The sequence below is a fragment of the Pteropus medius genome, unplaced genomic scaffold, assembly GCF_902729225.1.
Source record: "Pteropus medius unplaced genomic scaffold, Ma_sr-lr_union100, whole genome shotgun sequence".
NCBI lineage: Eukaryota > Metazoa > Chordata > Mammalia > Chiroptera > Pteropodidae > Pteropus > Pteropus medius.
Genome location: NW_024346692.1, coordinates 445955 through 466801, shown reverse-complemented (window position 1 = coordinate 466801; position 20847 = coordinate 445955). Strand labels below are relative to the sequence as shown.

General features: G+C 34.3%; 1 protein-coding gene across 1 annotated transcript in view; it reads left to right on the top strand.

The window, feature by feature from the left end:
* The window catches only part of LRP6 (LDL receptor related protein 6), a 115886-nt gene extending 97411 nt beyond the window's left edge, over positions 1-18475 (top strand). The window contains exons 17-23 of the mRNA XM_039876367.1: positions 1134-1259; positions 5579-5815; positions 6468-6578; positions 10831-11061; positions 12336-12472; positions 13060-13157; positions 15677-18475. Coding sequence (XP_039732301.1) covers positions 1134-1259; positions 5579-5815; positions 6468-6578; positions 10831-11061; positions 12336-12472; positions 13060-13157; positions 15677-15971 — 1235 coding nt within the window. The 3' untranslated portion in view covers positions 15972-18475. The remainder of the gene's footprint in view (positions 1-1133; positions 1260-5578; positions 5816-6467; positions 6579-10830; positions 11062-12335; positions 12473-13059; positions 13158-15676) is intronic.
* The last annotated feature ends 2372 nt before the right edge of the window (positions 18476-20847 follow it).

Genomic DNA, 20847 nt, shown 5'->3' with positions numbered 1-20847 from the left:
ATTTAATAGAAATAAGGTAATCATGACACATTAGCTAAGTTATTTATTCAGTTGATATATGAATATCTTATTGTAGAAAATCTCTGTGAAGGTTTTCAGAATTTCCCAGGGAATATCTTTTTTAATAATTCAACATTTAAATATGGTTTTATATTTGGAAAAACATTTTTTCAAATTTCTAATACTAAAGAGAATGAGATTTTTGTCAAAAGTGTCGTGGAATTAAAAGATTGAGAAGCACTGCTATGTAGTTTGTGTATCCTAATATAATGACTTGTGTCTCTTTTGGGACATCTGTGTAGTATAACACAACTGCTCATTTGTAGGTAGCTGACTCCCTCAGTGTTATCAACACATACTGAAGTAAGACTGTCGTGTTAGTGAGAAGAGAGTCAGATTATAAATGGGTGGCTACATTAGATGGTATTCTGTGATGATAAGTGTCAAGTTGCTTTTAATGCAAGCTAAGTAGAAAATTCAAAGCAGTGATTTCATTAATCATAAACAACTTCTGGGACAGATTTTGAAAAGTTGCTGAGTGTATTTATTTAACTCAAATATGAGAAAATTAAGTATTTGTAACTTTTCAGGTTATCTTTTGCAGTTGACTAAGCACATAGTTTTATTGTTTCTTACTGGTTGACTTCCATGTGAACTTTTTTTCCTTCTCACAACTCTGATTTTCAGTGAATTCCTCATTAAAATATACTTTTTGAGTAAAATCACCTTATCTTTTAAAAAGGTTAGAATTTCTGAGTTAAAATCTACAGGTTAGAGGAGTCTTTATATATTAAATTGAATAATATCCGGGTCTCAGCATTCCCCCTACAAATTTTTCTAGTTTCAATAATCAGCTTTTCTTATTCACAAAATTAACATGAGCTGTACCATTACCTTGCTTAAAATACTTTAAAATATTTTATTTATAAATATATAAAGGCAGTGTTTTGTATTTTTAAATAGCTGTCCTCATTTTCTTATAGATCTTATAAGGATGGAACGAGGAATTTTATTGTGTGGAAATAAAGTCCAAGATGATTTTACATTTAGTTTTCTTGGTTAATTCATAAATGATTGATTTTTGACTAGGCTGTCCTCCCTCCTCCCTTCTTTCTTTTTTTTTTTTAATATAGGACAACATCCTTGTGCTCAGGATAATGGTGGCTGTTCACATATTTGTCTTGTAAAAGGAGATGGTACTACAAGATGCTCTTGCCCCATGCACTTGGTTCTGCTTCAGGATGAGCTGTCATGTGGAGGTAAGTATGTTATTTTCTTGTGCAGTTCTAAATGCCAATTAACATGTTCCATAACTTAGTCTAGCATTCTGTGATTTGGCAGTGAAATTGTTCTTTCTCCTAATTTGATTGGTCTCTTGTATCTATTCATCTGCACCATACTGACTCTTGTGTTATTGTAAGAGTGAATCTGTTGTGACAAGTGAATAGATATAACCTAATCCTGAGACTAAGACAGCAGTGCCCTATTGAGGGAAACTCATCCTGTAAATGAGTGTATTTCCTAATAATAGTAGCTTTTTCCACCCCAGATGCTAACAAGATGAATTAATTCTACCTCTTATAATCTTCATCCACTGAATTCTAGATTCTATTTAGTTGATGTATCATTGCTGGAAATATATCCAGTGAAAAAAGTATTTTTTTGTCAAATCTATCAGCAGTTTCCTGTTTTTCTTACTTATTTAGAAAAAAATTTTAAACTATATTCCTGAGTAGTGATAATGTTATAGTGAAATTGGTTCAATCACTCATGGAAGTATAACAAATTAGTGCATTCCTTTGTTAAAGCATAGTATGATAGCATCAAACACCATAATAACATTCATCCCCTGAATTCAGAAATCCTATCAGGTAATTCTAAATTAAGTCAACTGAAGAAAAAGACTGTTCTCTCTAATTTAAAAACAATCTAATTTCTAATGATAGGAAAATTATTAAGTAACTAAGTTTATACAGCTATTAAACATTATGATCATAAGCTGATGTAAAAATGAAGCCAAAATTTGGCTCAGGTGAAAAAAATATGTTAAAATGGTGTTTTTTACTATGATGACAACTACATATAATACATATTTCTGTGAACAAAGATCGAAAGGGCTTATACACAAAATATAAAAAGACATTGAGAAGATGGTATTATAAAAATATTTTATTCTAACTCCTAAGTTTTTGAAAAACAGCATGTGTTGAGTAGCAGCTGTGAAGCACTCTAGACTACAGGAGATTTGAAGATCTTTGAGATAGAGCTTAAAGTTTGGTTGCGAAGATCAGTTATGTACACAGTAAAAGTTAAGCTCTGGTTCTTGGATTGTCTCCCCCAAAATAGCAAGTGTTGCACAACAGTGTTAATGTCCCTAATGCCACTGAACTGTACCCTTTAAAATGGTAAACTCTTTAACATGTATTTTACCACAATAATAATTAAAAAAAACAAAAAAACCCAAAAACCTGTTTCCATATCAGGGTGCTAGAGTATTTAATAAAGCAAATCTTAGAAAATTTACCTTTATGTAATGTTAACAGATAAAACTGAATCAAGGATATCACCTTCCATTTAGAAGTCTTTCAAAAGACCTTTTGATTTTTTTCTTTTAGTGTATGTATTACATGAATAGTGTGTTTTAACTAATGTGTACAACTGTGTTACAAACACCCAAATGAAGACATACACTATTGTCATTAAGAAAAGTACCGTCATGTCCATTCTCTTCTTCCAGAAGTAACCATTATTCTTATTTTTATCCCCATAGCTTAGTCTTGCCTGTCCTTGAACTTTATATAAGGATCATGATATGAGTACTCTTAATGTCTGGTTCTCTTGCTTAATATAGTATTTTTGAGATTCAACTATACATTGGACTGTATCAGTAGTTTTCTTCTTTTTATTGTTAAATATGCCACGATTTATTATTCTCCCGTTGAGGGACATTTTAGTTGTTTTCAGTTTTTTGTTACTAAGAATAAAACGGCAGTGAATGTTGGTGTACAATTTTTATTTTATTTTATTTTACAGTGGAGATAAATAAAATACAAAATCTAAATTTCTCTGCCTGACTTCCAAGATGCTTTCATTTGAACCTATTACCTATCCATCTCATTTTGTATTCCCAACCTGCTCACTGTTAATTTGGCTATTTTGAGTTTGATGATTACTATGACATGTTCTGTTTTGTTTTGCCACTATGGATTTACCTGTGGTATTTCAGGATGTATTTTTCTTCTTGCATGCCCATCCTAAATCTTACTCATTTTTCAGGGTGCAGCTAGTTTCATGATCTTTGAAACCCTCACTAGCTGTTCTTCACTTTTCTCTGAATTGTAGCTGTTACCACAATTTGCATAACATAACATGCAATTCAGAATAACGGAATCATCTGTTTTATATTCATTAGTTTCTTCTTATCCTCAACCAAATTAAAGTTCTTTAAGGACATGGAACATTTTTTTTTTTTTTAATTTTTATTCTCCACACGATCTAGTAGTGTTAGCTGAATATACAATAGACTTAAATTCCCTCTGTAAACAATCTTTCTGATTCCCCATGTAAAATGTTCACCTGTAATCCACAGTATTCTCTTTTAAAGGTAAAAGATATTCTGATTTGTGGTCATATAATAAAGTTATTGTTTTCTCTAGAGAATTTACTAACAGACAAGTTTTTAAAAGAAGTCAGTGAGCCTGTGATATAGTGAAGGCAATAGGCTAAAGATAAGGAGATTGCCCTTCTAGTCCTCTCTTTTATTAATGACTATCCCTTGTTTATAGGAAGCTCTGTGACCTTGGGCAGTCACTTGGCCTCTCTGAGCCTCACTTTCCTCATTTGCAAAACAAAGCAATGACAATTCTCAAAATAGTCTCAGCATATTTTTGCATTTAAAAAAAATTATTGAGGACTCAAAGAGTTTTTGTTTCCTTAGGTTATATTTACCTTTATTTACTATAGTAGAATTTAAAACTAAGAACTTAAAAAAATATTTATTTAAAAAACAATAATCTTTATGTGTTTACAAGTTAAATCTGTTAAAAAATTTATTTTCTAAAGCAAAATAATTTTAATGAGAAATGTGGCATTGTTTTTACAGTTTTGTAAACTCTTTAATGTTAGGCTGAATTCTCATGTCTACTTGTGCATTCAATCTGTTCTAATAAGTAGTTCAGGTTGAAATATATGAAGAAATTTGGCCTCATATAGATACATAATTGAAAAACAGGATTATAATAATAGCCTTTTCAAATAATTATGAATATTTATCTTGAATTCTACACCAAATTTTGACAGATGACAAGTGGCAGTTTTCTATAGGTTTAGTTGCAAAGTGGAATTTGAAACTATATCAGTTAACTTTCCATAGTCTTTTATATTTAAATCTGTAGATCTATTTTGTGCTCTGAATGGATGTTTTACTATGCATGATTTTGTAACCCTATACCTTGGTCATTTGGAAATATTAGAATTTCATTCAGAAGTTCCCAGATCTTCAGATTTTGATGCATTTCATTAATATCAAAAGATCACACGTTAATTTCACCACCAGTCTCATCAGAAAAGTCTTTAAGTACTGGGAATCTGTCAGGCTTACAGTGCTGGATACAGGTTTTCCAAAATTATCATTTCTGATTGAAAGCACCAATGTTATAATTTGCCACAAAAGCATGATGTTATGATTTGCTGTTGTTTTTCTTGAAATAACAGGCTCACTTTATTTTTTAAAAACTTCCTGCCAAATACTCAAGTGTAAATAACTATAATTTCTCTGTCAATTCTTTCAAGTAAAAGTAGTGCTCCATTTTGGATTGAGTCTATTTAAAGTGCTTTCCCTTAAGAAACCATTATACTTAGATGTGAATGTGAACTTTATGCATACTTCCCATTTTATCAAACAATATTGAAGGTATATGTACTCAGAGTTGATTTTTATATAATTAATATTTTTATTCATTAAGAACATTTTTAAATAAGACTTTTTTTTTCTTCTGTGAGTTTGTGACTGTATAGATACAATGGCTACAAGTACAATTTGGTGTCTTTGCTTTCAATCTGCTAAAGTGCCAAGAGTTTTCCCACCATTTCTTTTGTAACATCAGTGAAAATGTAGTGAGAAAGGCAAGTGACATATTAGCATTATTATAAACTAGTTTGACATTGTGACCCTGAAAAAACCTCAGGGATTCCCAAGGGTTCATGGACCACTCTTTGAGAATCTCAGAGCTAGAAATCTTATGAATTCTAAGCTAATTTTAAAATATATAGAGGTTAATGATTATAGTGATTATTCATAGGTTATGTGTGAGATTATAATGAATTGGAAATATAATCTACTTGAATTGTAGTATATGAGAAAAGTTCTGCCTTATAGTTTTGCAAGTTAGTGAATCTAAATGAAGTAGTGTAAACATTATATTTCTCTTCTCTGATTAGATGAGATGGATTATAAATTTTATCTATGATAGTGTTTTGTATATGCTCATTACTAAATTAGCTTCATTCAGGTGTGTTTGTACCTCTGTGTGACAGTTATTTTATTTTTCTCACTCCGCCCCATCTTTGTTTATTGCAGAACCCCCAACATGTTCTCCTCAGCAGTTTACCTGTTTCACGGGAGAAATTGACTGTATCCCTGTAGCTTGGCGTTGCGATGGATTTACTGAATGTGAAGACCATAGTGATGAGCTCAATTGTCCTGTGTGCTCAGAGTCCCAGTTCCAGTGTGCCAGTGGGCAGTGTATTGATGGTGCCCTCCGATGCAATGGAGATGCAAACTGCCAGGATAAATCAGATGAGAAGAACTGTGAAGGTATCTCAAAGTCCTAGGAACCAGCTGTGTAGTCCTTTTTCCATCACGTTGTTTTAAATTCAGAGCATTGCTATGGCTCCATGGTAGATTTGAGATTTTCAAGTACATTCGTGTTTATTATGTCTAAGGATAGTAACATGTTCCAAATTACTGTTTTAATTTGCTTAATGGGCGTGAGGTTTATACACATTAATAAGCTTTGCAAATTGAGAAATGAGGCCAAAAGATTAGACCTTCAATATGTAAAAATAGTCCTTGTTTCCCATGAACTCTGGATTAGTGAATTTATGAATTTATTACAATGTGAAGTAATTTCATATTTTCCTCTCTCCACTATCCTTTAACACGATAAAAAAAAAACCTCAATAAATTCTCTGGAATTCTTTAGTGTCTAGAAATGTATGTAGAATTCTTTAATTCTTAAAATTATTAGTGAAAGGTGAAATTTAACATAAAAAACAAAATAGGAAATTTCCTGCCGGCTTTCCTTTCTTCTTTCTACCAATGGAAATCCCCAGAAAATAATTTTTAAGATATATCTAAAAGTCTAGTTTGTTTTTCATTTGCACCCAGAAAGTACTTTTTGACTCTTGCCAGAGTTTGTCTTTACATTATAGTATAAATAAGAAAACTATTTGTATTTCTTTCCCAGTGCTTTGTTTAATTGATCAGTTTCGCTGTGCCAATGGTCAGTGCATTGGAAAACATAAGAAATGTGATCATAATGTGGATTGCAGTGACAAATCAGATGAAGTGGAATGTTGTAAGTAGGACTACAACCTTGTATATTACTCTTAAGGGAGAATTTTTAAAATACATTTTCTTTAAGTATGAGGTTCACTTATCAATATTTCCTTATTAAGAAACAGATATTAATGTTAAGCTAGTTATTTGTACTACGGTTTTTTTTTTATGTTTTGCTTTTAATAATCATTAAAGACGGCAGTTTTCTTAGGCACAAAAATCTTCACAGAAACATTTAGTAAAGCATCGGAAAAGAATATATATTGTTTTGCCACAACTAAAGAAATTCTTAAACAATTTACAGGCATACCTCAGAGATAATGCAGATTTGGTTCTGGACCACTGCAATAAAGCAGATATTGCAATAAAACGAGTTACATGAATTTTTTGGTTTTCCAGTGCATATAAAACTTATCTTTACTTTGTACAATAGTCTATGAAGTGTGCAATAGCATGATGTCTAAAAAAATAGTGTACATACCTTAATTAAAAAGTACTTTATTGTTAAAAATGTAAACTCATCTGAGCCTGGTAGAAAAATAGTGCCGATAGACTTGCTCAACGTGGCGTTGCTACAAACCTTCAATTTGTAAATCAAAATCTGTGAAGAGTATTAAAACAAGGTATGCCAGTAAATAGTGGAAATCAGTCGTGGTCTCAACCTTAGAAAAATTAGTCCATGTTTAACATTGGTTTATTTCTTGACACATTTCCACCAGACTCTCAGTAAATTTAAGACCTTCTCTAAAATGCAACTTGAGGTTACTTGAGCCATCATATACCCCTAGGCTTAGAGACTCTAGGCTGAATAGCTTATAGTTTCTTCAGGGTTTATAACTATTGACCAATGCCCTAACATAAAATATATCCCAAATTGATAAACTTAGTTCTGAGTAGAATTCAGCGTAAGCTAGGTCTTTCTTGTGAAAACTGATTTAATGGAATTTAGATAGAACTCATTTAAAAACTCTTTAATCTTAATAAAGACTTTAAGCTGATATTTTTACAGATTCAAATGGAATTCTAAGACTTTAAGAATCTGTTCATTTATTCTTTAAGCATATACTGAATACCTACTATGTGGTGAAGCTACATGGTACCTGTACTAAGTTTCTCAAAGTCCTCTGTGGTTGAGGTAGTATTAAGATCATGGATTTTAAAACCAAGCAGAGATGGACTTGAGTTCCAGCTCCACCTCTTACCAGCAAACAATTTGTTCTTATTAAACCTTAGTTTCTTCATCTTTAAAATGAAGATAATATTTAGTCTGGTGGATGTGAGAAAATTAAATGATTTAATGTATATAAAACATATAGCCTGACTCATAGAGGTACTGTTGATAAAAGAGTGTGATACGGGATATCAAATGTGCTATAATAGAGATCTCTACAAGTAGTAGCACAAAAGAATGAAGATGGGGCTCAAAGAAGACTTCTTAGAAAAATGATGCTTAAGGTTGGGTTGTTGATCTACAGGGTGCCAGACCCCTGGGTCACTCTTGTGCTCCTTGCTACAGGCCATGCAGATATCTGGCCAGATCCCAGCCTTCCTGTTTCAGCCTCAGAGGTTTGACAGAAGCATCCAGGGCTCCTGGAGCAACGAACAGCAGAGTCCCTGAGCTGGGAGGGGATGAGCTCCCATTTTGGAGCCTGACTCCCCTTTAGCACTTTGGGAAGAAATGACATTATTCCTTGATATGCAAGGCTCACACCCAAAAGTGCCCCATACCCCCCCCCAAAATAATAAAGCTGCCTGGCTTCTGGGAGAGGAAAAAAAAATTGGGTGTTAATCAACGAATAGTGTTAATTATGCAGTTAAGTGGAGAGATTGAATTCCAGGCAGAACAGCAGCAGATTGAAATAGTACCTTTGGGAAACTAAATGTAAATAGGACTGCCAAAATATATGCTACATCGTGAAGGGGTGTCAGCAAGAGATCACATACATAAAAGCAAAGTCATAGTGGACTCTGCTTTTCTTCTGAAGCACCTAGTCAGTATTCTAGCATAATGGAGGGTCATTGAAAAACAAGTATAGGACTGGCGTGACTATGTAATTGTGAAACCTGTAAAGCAGATGGATTGGAGGTGATAAGATTATAGGCAGGGGAATCTCTTAGATTGGTGGCTTTTAGACTTTTTTGACCACATCAGGAGGAATACAAAGATGTAGGTGTACACATAAAGAAATACATCATACAACAGTATTTATCCAGATTATGTAGAATGCATTCTGAAGATCTCTGTTTTAAAATGCTGGTTGCAACCCACTAAGTTGTTTTCACCATTCAATGACTTGCAGCCTATAATTTAAAAATACTTAGACTATTGTAGTTTAGGCAGATGATGAAGATCTAAATCAGGAGCAGTGGTGATGGAAAGGAGGGGATAGATTTCAGAGTTATTTCAGAAATGGAATAAAAAGGGTTTGGTAACCACTTAGCTATAGTTAGTAAGTTTAGGTTGACGCACAGAATACCTCAATGAGTGACTGGAGTCATTAACTAGAATATATAGCAGGGACTGAAAACAATACCATTCCATATCCTGGCTGCAGATATGATGTTTGGCTGATGTAGGTTTTTTATTTTTGTTCTAAATTTAAATGCCTTTAATTTGGTACAAGTGCTTCATTTATTTATGATCTACTTTATCCCCTGGAATCTAGGAAACTGACAGATGATGATGACAGTGAGTTCAGTTTGAATATTAAAGCCACCCATCATATATCCCATTGAAGCTGTTCAGGAAGTTGTTGATTGTATGGGTCTGTACCTCAAGAGATTTGGGCTTTTCAATTTATTAATGATAATTAAAGCTGAGGCAGTGGATGAAATCTCCCTGGGAGAGTTATGTAGAGGAGAAAAGTAGCAGGGAGTAGACAGAACTCTGAGAAGCATCTGCACTTAAGAGATAGACAGGAGAGAATGAAGCCAACAAAAGGAAACAGAAAGAATAATGAGACAGTGAAACTAAGAGAATAGTTTTTTAGAAGGATATTGATCAGACATTTTTGAGAAGAAAATAAGAGCCAGTGGTATTGAATATCATGAGGGGTCAGTGAGATGAAGGTTTATTGAACATGGCAAATAGGAAAACGGCCTTTGCCAGACTAGTTTTAGTGTGGTAGTGAGGATGGTGAAGGCTTACTACAGTGAATTAAGATGGGACCTAGAGACTAGGAATTGGAACTAGTGATTGTAAACTGTTCTTTCTTGAAATTTGGCATTGGAAGGGAATGGCAAGGCACTAAAAATGAAAATGATGGATGATTGTTCCCAAGGACTAAGCAGAGTCTGTGTCAGGGTCCACAGATGAAATATATAACTGGCAGCCCCTACGTATTATGTAACTACTGATATCATTTTCTCTCATTCCTTTCATTTACTCTGTCAGAGGGTTAGTTTAACTATGTAGATGGGAGATTTAAGGTAAGATGAAGCAGAAGGAAGGTTTTTAAAGGATCTGCAGTTGTGAGATATAATCTATTCAGAATGGAAGAATTTTCCTCTAAATGGAAGAGTAATACTCTAAATTTGATGAGCCCTTTTGCATTTTCTTTCTACCTCTAATATTGATGCTTTCTGCTTCTAAAGCCTCAGATAGCTCAAGGATCCCGTGAAAGTGGATGCTATTGTAGGGTCTTCCTCTAGTGCTCCCAATCTCTGGCTTTCTTTCTGAGTCCTCAAGAACTTAAGTATCAGAGACCTTCTGTTCCTTTCCTCAGGCAGCGAGACTCACCCTGACGGCAGCGTCATGTTGGGCTTGAGAGATATTACTCATCTTTAGCTTCTAATTTCCTTTACCAGGCCTAAATATCACTTTTCAAAACTGAAAATCAAGTAACGACTTTTATGGGTTCATCCTTTTTGGCTCTAAAATCTTATCAGAGATTCCAAGCTAACCTTGTTGATTTTTATTATGTACAGAACAAAGTAAGATAGATGTTATCTGTATACGTATTTAAAACTTCTTAGTGGTATTTACATCTATAAGATACATCTTTGTTTTTATCAGTTTACAGTTGTACTTCCCAGTACAACTTCCCAGTACATAAGGATAGTTTGTTTTGTTTCCTAATGATAATACCCATATATCCATGGGCATGGTGTATAAGTATTTATAAAAAAGAAAAATATTTATGAATTCTCTTCATTAGATTCACATTCTACTCACCAGCTCTCTTTGATTACTATTTTGAATCTGCAGTTTTTACAGTATATTTTTACAGTATATTTTTACAGTATATAACTATACTACATTCCTGTTTTAGATCCAACTGAGGAGCCAACACCACAGGCCACTAATACAGTTGGTTCAGTTATTGGAGTCATTGTCACCATTTTCGTGTCTGGAACCATATACTTTATCTGCCAGAGGATGTTGTGTCCACGTATGAAGGGAGATGGGGAAACCATGACTAATGACTATGTAGTTCATGGACCAGCTTCTGTGCCCCTTGGTTATGTGCCACACCCAGGTTCTTTATCAGGATCTCTTCCAGGTGAGTTAAACTGATCCATTGAGAATCACATCTTAGTCCTGACAAGATTGCCAATTTTCCATAATTGAAACAGGATACTGTCCAGAGTCTATTTTAAACTAGACTACTTTGGGTTTAAAAAATTAAAAGAACAAATGTTCTCTTTTTATTTAGTACCTTCTCTTTTCACAAGAGACCCGAGGTATGGTTTGGTAGAAACTGCCAAAGGATATAAAGCAAATATGTGTGCAAGAATTTATATAGACTGCATATATTGCATTTCTGGATGCACTCTACCAAAAGTGAATTAGCCAGTCATTCAGTGAAAAGAGTCATACGTAAATCACAGGTTCTTTAGGTTCACAACCAGGCTACTTCAGTACTACTGAGCCTAGGAATTAAAGGAGGCTGAAAAAGTAGACTAAGATTCCTTTTCAGCAAAGATTTGGAAATAGCTGGGTGATAACAGGGAGAGATATATTGTCTTAATGTTTCGTCCTAACTTTAGGCATTGACAGTGGGGCATGGGTTTGTTCAGGCATAGCCAAGTAGCCAGAATTTCTTTGCTTGGGTAGGCCACATTGCTCTAGAGAAGTATGCTTTCTTATCAATGCTTTCTGGTGCTGTTAGAGTATAAAAGCCTTTCTTTAAATGAATGTGGAGAAGGAGGTGCCAGGCAAAAGCCCTCTGAAAATAAGGACTTATGCTGGGTGTAACTAAGTAAACAGACATGATTTTTAAACTTAATGATTCCATGTTGCCATACCTATTTGCAGTTAGTGGAATTTAGGAAGTCACTTGGAAAAAAAATAGTTTTTTCTTTAGCATTGGTAGTTGTGATTACAACTTTTTTGTATATAGTAGCCAAAGAAATACTCTTTCATACATTGTGTTTATGCCCTTAGAAATGGGTTTAGTTAGTTTCCTTTTGAGCAAATCTGTTGTTTAGTCTACCCTGCTCTACAACCTCCACTCTCGACAGTCCTTTCTTCCTGAAATCCTCTGAAATGTTGAAAGCCTCTCATTTTGACAAGCTCTGGTTCCATCCTGGGGGAAGGGATGAGAACTATTCTTGGCCATGTTCTAGGCCAGTTCTCAGTGGACTTGTTCACTTCTAGAGATCATGTCCCTTCTCCCTTAAGTGTTTTCAATCATTGTTAGGAAAAGAGGACATACATTGGTTTAAAATCAGACTCTTTGACTGTTGGCATTTGTAATCCTAATATTGAAAAAAATTATTTCATGCATTTTTATAGGTCTTACTCATCTTCAATACTTATCCTCCTTTATTTTAGGAATGTCTCGAGGTAAATCAATGATCAGCTCCCTTAGTATCATGGGGGGAAGCAGCGGACCCCCTTATGACCGAGCTCATGTCACAGGAGCATCATCAAGTAGTTCTTCAAGCACCAAAGGCACTTACTTCCCTGCAGTAAGCAATCTGTTTCCTTTGTTTCACTTTGAATACAAAGATAAATAGGATCTTAAGATTTTTAGCTCATTTAAATGTAGGTACTCAGTAATGGCCATGTGAAAAGCTTTTTAGTATAGAATTTAGGCATATAAGGCTCAAAGAAGGCTTTACCATCAGTGTGTGAGACTTATAAATCCACTTTTAGGTTTACTGTGTAGTAACCAGCATATTTGAAAGCACTGGACGTTAATTGTATATTTTAGGTAAAAGTAGAACTACTGAATAGTACCTCCTGAGAGGCTCAGGACATTCATCCCCAAAGAAGAAGCACATAATGTGATCTCTCTAAACAATTATAATTTTAAAAACCAGAGCCCAGCTGTGCTTAACTTAAACCAGTAGATTGTAGATTTCCTCATCACCTTGCACTGTTTGGCCATGATGACATTGTGTTTTGAGGAGAAGAGATCCTAAAGTACAATTCAAGGTTATGCCAGTAGTGTAACGGGAAGGAATACGAACAGGAAGGAAGGAAAGTTAGTCTAATAGTCTATATCTGGGATTGACCATTGTGATTTTAATAATTTAATTCTTTTTCCTTTTAGATTTTGAACCCTCCACCATCCCCAGCCACAGAGCGATCACATTACACTATGGAATTTGGTTATTCTTCAAACAGTCCTTCCACTCATAGGTCCTACAGGTAATACACATCTTCCTCTAATGCAAATCGGAGTGTTTATCAGAAGGAAGAGTATTCTAGTTGTGGGCTTCATGTAGCCCTAAGTGAGTAGATAATGGTTACTGAGAGGAAACTGGTGTCTTGTCTTGGTAATGCTGACATTACCCCTACCACAAATTCTTTTCTTTGAGGGCATTATACATTTTTAAAAATAGAGTCACAAATGCTGGCTTTTAGAATAATTAAAGTAGAGGCCTCAATGCTTTGGCAGTGTTCTAAGAGAGAGTTACTCGCCAGAGTGGCTGACTTCAGAATAGGTTAGTGCTCAGGTTAGGTTTGATTGATTGTCTCAGGATGGAATATTGGAATAAGACTGTGGTTCAGAGAGTTGTCAGAGCTCTAAGACAGCACAGTTACTGAGAACACATAATTTGAGAGAAGTTGAAGTTCAGTCCTTGTTTACCTATGTTATTTTCTGAAATGAGACATTTCTCATATAGTTGGCGTGGAATAGATTAAAACTCACTAAAATAAATGAAATGTATTTGTAAGTCAGAAAGGGAGATATTATGCCTTTGTGCTGATTTGTGAGTAGACAATATATTGAGCAGGGTTAAGTGTGTTGCCCCCTTACTCTTCCCTCTTACTTGAAAGGCCAGCAGAAAGTCAAAAGCTTGACATTCTCTATCTAAACACTTAGTTCTTAGTATTTATTGGCTTCCTTCAAATGCCTGTTATCTTCTAGATAAGGTGTTTCTAGCATTCTAGTCAAATTGCTCCACTGTGTAACCTTTTATATAGAAATCAAGTGGAAACTGTTTATGGTATCTCATTCAGAATTCTTATTTCAGTTTATAAATGGGACTATTTGAGATAGGCTTGACTCTGAATGGATTTTTATGTTTTATTGTAAATGTTGCATTCCCTGCCACAAGTTTGTTCTAAAAAGCCAAAACAGAGAGGAATAATCTTAAAAATTGAAAAAAAGACCTAAAATTTTACTTTAAAAATTCTAATTTCTTTTAATTGAATAAGACACTGATTAAAATGAATATAATTACATCAAAAACAATTCTTATGTAATCATTTCCCACATCTGAAATTAAGTCCAGTTTGTTTTTTCTGAGTAAAACTTTTTATCATTAGTTAAGATGTTTATCTAAATGAACGTTCTTTTCTGTTTTTTTCCCCCCATTAAAATAGATGTATTGAGCCTTTTAAATGTTGAGCCAAGAAATTTCACCAAGGCTCAACACCTGATTAGAAAAAGATAAAACCTAAAAAATACAATAACATCATGTCATTACTGGTAGTAAAAAAAAAATTTTTTTTTGAGAAAATGTGCTCAGCAGGTTATGTAACCTTTGATCTTTTGGCAGCCATTCCTTTTGAGGCAAGTCCTAAATGATAGCAAATGGTTTGTATCCTGGGGTAGCATCATCTTAAGGCACTCTCTATCACTAGGTATTTTATGAATTCTTAATTCAGTTTTGCACTTGCCCCCCTCTTGCAGTTACTTTGTTTAATGAGAAAGCATATGAGTAAGATTAACTTTACCATATTTAGAATGTAAATGGTATAAGAAGTTGCAGATAAAGATAGAAATGATAGGAAAATTAGCTCTTATTTTCACTACGTCATCCTCTCTTTCCAGTGCCTTTTTTTTAGTTAGCCATGCTACAACCTTGATTAACAGCTATAGATTACTTAAAAGGTAGGTAAGCAAGTATAATAAATTAGGTCTCAGAAACACATATTAGAAAATTCTCTGGTCCTATATGGATATTTAGAGTTTTTCATTTTGATGTTCAGTTAAAGCCACTCTGTGACAATATGCTTGTCTATATATACATGGGATATCAAAACTCTTTCTCCCAAACCACAGCATTTTCCCTTTGCTGATAGAAACAGCAACAGCATAGATATGCTGCTTAGGCTGTCTACAGTATTCAGCCTGTCTTGTACAGTGTTGAGTTTTAAAGAAAGAATGAATGAAGTCTTTAGGCATCATTAATTTAGTCATTAGGTAAATTATAGGGTGGTTAAAGAATGTTGAAGAAGTGCTAACACGTTTGAATATTGCAAAACATGTAGATCCATTCTTCTCACAGACCATGAAGTGGCAGAAATTGGTGAGGTCTACTATGTAAACTAAATGCTAAATGTATAACTTGAGAGATCGTCCAAAGATAACCATTAAGCACAACTTCGAATAGTTCCTTTTTTTTTTTTTTTTTATTCCATGATACAGTTTAACATAAAGATACAAGAGCACATCAGGGTCTAGATTGAGTTCACCTCTGCATTCCCATCATATCCATTTTTAATTACCTCTGATCACATTTTATTTGCCGATATAAAATACAGTCTATCTTTGTCCAATCTGCCATTGAAAATTACTTCTTAGTCTGTGCAAATTTAAATTGTAATAGCTTATTATCTTCAAATTGAAGTTTACATCTAATATCTCTCTATTCTGATAGGGAAAACCACTTTTCTCTAAAACTAACTGCTTCTCTTGATTTTTCTCTCTATACCAGCTACAGGCCATACAGTTACCGGCACTTTGCACCCCCCACCACACCCTGCAGCACAGATGTTTGTGACAGTGACTATGCTCCCAGCCGGAGAATGACCTCAGTGGCAACAGCCAAGGGCTACACTAGTGACTTGAACTATGACTCAGAGCCTGTGCCCCCACCTCCCACACCCCGAAGCCAATACTTGTCAGCAGAAGAGAACTATGAAAGCTGCCCACCTTCTCCATACACAGAGAGGAGCTACTCTCATCACCTCTACCCACCACCACCCTCTCCCTGTACAGACTCCTCCTGAGGAGGGGCCCTCCTCCTCTGACTGCCTCCAACGCAAAACTGTACATAAACAAGTTTGGTTGAGATCTGGAGGGGGGGAGGGAGATACTAGAGAAGGATGAGGCAGACCATGTACAGTTAAAAATTATAAATGGGGTAGGGAATACTGGAGATATTTGTACAGAAGAAAAAGGATATTTATATATTTTCTTAAAACAGCAGATTTGCTGCTTGTGCCATAAAAATTTGTATAAAAATAAATTTGTACTAAAAGTTTTATTTTTGCAAACTAAATAACACAAAGCATGCCTTAAACCCAGTGAAGCGACTGAGTACAAAGGAAACAGGAATAATAAAGGCATCACTGACCAGGAATGTCTGGGCTTTATTGATACCAAAAAAAAAAAAAAAAAAGCAGAAGAAGAAAAAAAAATTAAGTCCGTCTCAGAGCAGCAAACCATAGATACTTGGAAGTAGCCAAATAGCCTTCATGTTAACTAACATTTGAGGGCCAGCAAGTTTAAGAAATCATGAAAGAAAAAAAAAGGAATTAATACTAATCAGACAAAGGGCTTTGTTTTCTCTAGGAATCCAACAATTTTAGTGAGGAAAATAGATATTTATAAAAGTCCGTTCCGGGCGTTGCTGTAGTAGGAAAGATCAGCTGTCTGGTAAGACACTGTGGGGCTATTTGTGTGTGTAAGTCTTCTGTCCCTACCTTAGAACCCACACCTCTTTCAAAAATTAATTTTTTCTGTAGGTGTCTTTACCTTGCTTCCTTCTCCAGCAGTTTTGTAGGATATCTTGCCAAGATATGATTTATTCAAAGCTTTTTAACTGAGGATCGATTAAATAGAATTTTCTAAATTAAGGTTTTATTTTAATATTTATACCGCTCCATTCCCCTGTAGGCTTAGCTCTTCAGTTTGACTGCTGTTTTTGCATAATGATCGAAGGTTAGACATATTGCTCCTCTTCCAAAATTATTTTAATGCTCATTACAGTGTCTTTTTACAACACGTATAGACAGTGTTTAAGAATTACAAATTTAACCATTATGTAAATTAATCGTATATCCTTTCAGTACTTTCAGCATATAATATCACAATATGAAATCATTTTTATATATATTTTTCCTAGTAAAACATTTAAATATGTTCCGGTTAGAGACAATCTATTTAAAAATAATTTTTTGTTATTATTAGGTTTTTCCCTTTATTAACTGTTTGTGACATTTTCATGTTCTCTAGGCCAATGTTTCTCAGAATGATGTCTACATACATACCTCTTCTAATGTGTGACGTGAGTTTAATATCTTTGTTACCTAATGTGAATGTTAGATTTTTTTCAAATTATCCACAAACTATTCTTATAATCACCTCTTATATATTTTTATGTGTGTTCTCTCTTATCCCATTCTGGATTAAGGTGATTCAACAAACTTAATATGAATTAAATGAGAAGGCAAACACCTTCTCAGCTGTCAGAACTCGGTACAGGGGAATAATGGAGGGAGGGCCCTTACGTAAAATCTGCCTGACCTGCACGGTACTGGGGCTGCTACATCTTCAGCTATTAGGGCTGACCTGTGGAATGATTCTAGCACTGCTCTGTGACCTTGCCAGAAGTTAGTTTCCTGCTTTTTATATGTTTCCACCATTTCTCTGTTAAAATGGAATGTGTTTTTAAACTAATATATTTTTAACCTTAATAGATGTTGGTCAGTTAGTTATTGAATGATGTTTTTAAAATTCTGTCTTGTTGAGGCCTCTCTGGATTTCAAGGCCCAAGAGAAAACAATGGAAGATAGGATTCAGAATATCGGCAGAGGTGAAGTAATTCTTTAAGCAATTAAAAAATACCTAAGTAAACTTTTTAAAGAGGAAAAAATGTGGTTTCAGAATAATGCTTAGATTGTTGGGGACACCTTATAAGAATCAGGCGCACTTGATTTTTCATATAAATAAATAGTAATCCATGAGTGTCTTGCATTTCAGTCAGACAAGTATTAACTCTTCTTGTTGATGGAACAAAGTGCTCACAGCTTAACAGAATGGGCACTGAAATTGCATTCTGTGACACACACGGGCACTTGATGCTTAAATGAAGATGGAAAGGTTAGCAATAACTGGGTATCAATTAGAATTTGAGAATTCTATATGTTTACATTTTTTAATGTGCATCTTTATCTGGTGGGCTTCCCATGTGGAAACTTGCACTATAATGAACTAAGAAGAATATCGCCTTGTTATATCTCAGTCCAAGTGCTTGTACTGCGATGGCAATGGCCTCTTCTTGCAAAATGCTAATTTGTGTGCCAATTTGAAATTATTTGAAGGCAGTTCAGCTTAATCTTAAGAATCCTCTTTCTGGGGTAGTTGAGATGAATTTTTAATATTTTGGGGAGTACCTTTAAATTGTGAAAATTCAGGAAAGATTTATTGGCCCTCAGGTTACATGGACAGTTAAGCTTAAGGAAACCATCTTGATTTTTAAACACAAGAGTTTTAATTGGAGAAAAAAAAACAGTAAAAAATAAATAAACATACGCTCACAAATCGGGGAAAAAAGTGAAAAAGGATTTTGAGTTTCGTGTATTGCTAGATTCATTATCTATGGAGGGGCTGGTGAATAAAATTTAGATTTTTTTTAAATACAAAAGTATTAATTTCGAACATGTCTTAAAGTGTGCCCACTGACTGATGTAATTAGAATTATCTGAGAAATGAACTTCAGCATAACTGCATTCTGTGCACTGTAGTAAGCTGTTCTGCACTGGAATGGCCTTCTGTGACTGAACTTTTCTAACTCTGAACTTCACTGCTCTAGAGCCTTGATCTTCTGAGCAGCGGCCCAAGGGGTTTTGCTCTTACCCTTTAATAAGTTTGAGAACAACTATTATAAAGGGGTGATATGTATTTAGAAATAAAGGCTATAGTACATTTTCATCTAATATAGGAAAATAATTTGGAGGGGGGTTTGAGCAGTAAAATTTTAAGATGATTGAGTATTGCATTTTTTCATCATTTAAAATTACTCTAAAATCAGTTTGTATAAGGCCAACTCATTCACTAATAGGATATAAAAATACCCTCTATTTGTATCAGGTAGCAATTAGTTTTGGGGGAAATCTTTTTGTTTTGCCATAAAGACCCATTAATGAAGAAGACTTGAGGTAGAGTTATAGCTGAGGCTTACCTAGCCTAGTAATGAACTGTATATTTGTTGACTTGTTACCAGTAATCATAGTGGAGATGATTTAGTTCTGGTACCAGAGAGGCTTTCCTTAAGCAAGCCTGCTTCTCTGCGGTAGATGTGCTGCTACTGTTTCCCTCTCTAATCCTGTGCCTATATTAGATGCTTAGAAATGTAGTTTTTAAAATCGTTTTATCTCTCGCAGAGGAAAACGTGCCACTTCATTTATTTGCATGCCATAAGAGCTGCATATTGGTTACCATTTCATATCTAACAAAATTCAGAAACAAAAATCATGGGCTTTTTACACCCCAAATATGCCATACTTTTAGTAAATTCAGTGCTTAAGAAGTCCGTATGATGGCATACATAGTATGTCTGGAGTGTGGTTATGAGTATGTGAATATTAGTTGGCCGACAAATATTTGGGCATCCACAAATGAGACTATACATTAAATGTAGACATAAACTAAGTCATAAGTTTATAATCAAGTATTGTTTAAAACATTTTCTCATAATTCTTAAACTCAAGATATTTAATTTTATTTGGTATTCCTTTCTTTTTCCCAAACCTAAAATGAGCCAAGAGAAATAACAGATGATTTTAGAAAGTAGTGGTAACATATATGTGGTTTCTGACTTCTGGGATGGTATCATTTCATTATAATCTTGAAATTTAGCTCTTGAAATTCTCAAAGTTTTGGAGGACTTTAGACCCCCAAAATATATCTTTTTTTTAAGTCAGGAGCATTATGAATTTATATACTTAGGATATTTCTGTTTGTCTTGATTCCAAATGTCATTAAATTAAACCTGTACGTGGTAGAGAGGGGTGAGAGTCTTAGGGTAAGCTAGATGATTTAGAATGAAGTTATTGACTATTCTCACCCTCTTTCAGTACGGGTACACTTTACTCTGTTTTTCTTTTTTGTAAGACATCCTTAAACCATTCTTAAATTTACTGCTGAAAAAAGTCCTCATGACTTTTCAGATAGAATTATTAACTAGGCGATTTCTTACATACTCAAGTGTATTAGAGACCTAACAAAAACTTTTTTTTCCCACCATTACTTAACGGTTTGCCTAAAAGTTAACACCAAAGAATTATAGACAACTGCTTTTGTTTAACTGTCCATTTTTTTTTTAATCAAATATAAGCAGGGCAGTGATGGAGATATATATATATATACCTTTAAATGAATATTACAAGTAAAATAAGCAAATAGGTATCTGGGGTTAGAGAAGAAATTTTAAAAGAGTAAAGAGGATATCAAGAAGTTTAAGCTGGACTAGCCGTATTTGCAAGTGAAGGATCTGGTGCTGCTTTCAGATGTTTATCCTTTGTGTTTTAAAAGTTTTTCTTAAGCTTTAATCTTCGTTATTGTCTTAAAGTCAGCTGGTGTTCCTTGTTCATGGCCTTTGGTGCGATGGTGCTTTGCAAGGATGTGTTTATATTTTAATGGCCAACATTTGGTCAGCCCTTGTCCACTATTCACTTCCCCTTTTTGTAAAATAAGTGCTTTCATTGTAAACTGTATAAAAATACCTTGTATAAATCCCCCTTTTCATTATTACAGTAAGCTGAGTTGTAACAAATGAAATGTTGATTTTTATAATAAAACAGTGGAAAATAAAAATGTCATTTCTTTTCAGCAAGAAATTAAAACAGCTGATTGTGCTTTGCTGTGATAGACTGTTGTATT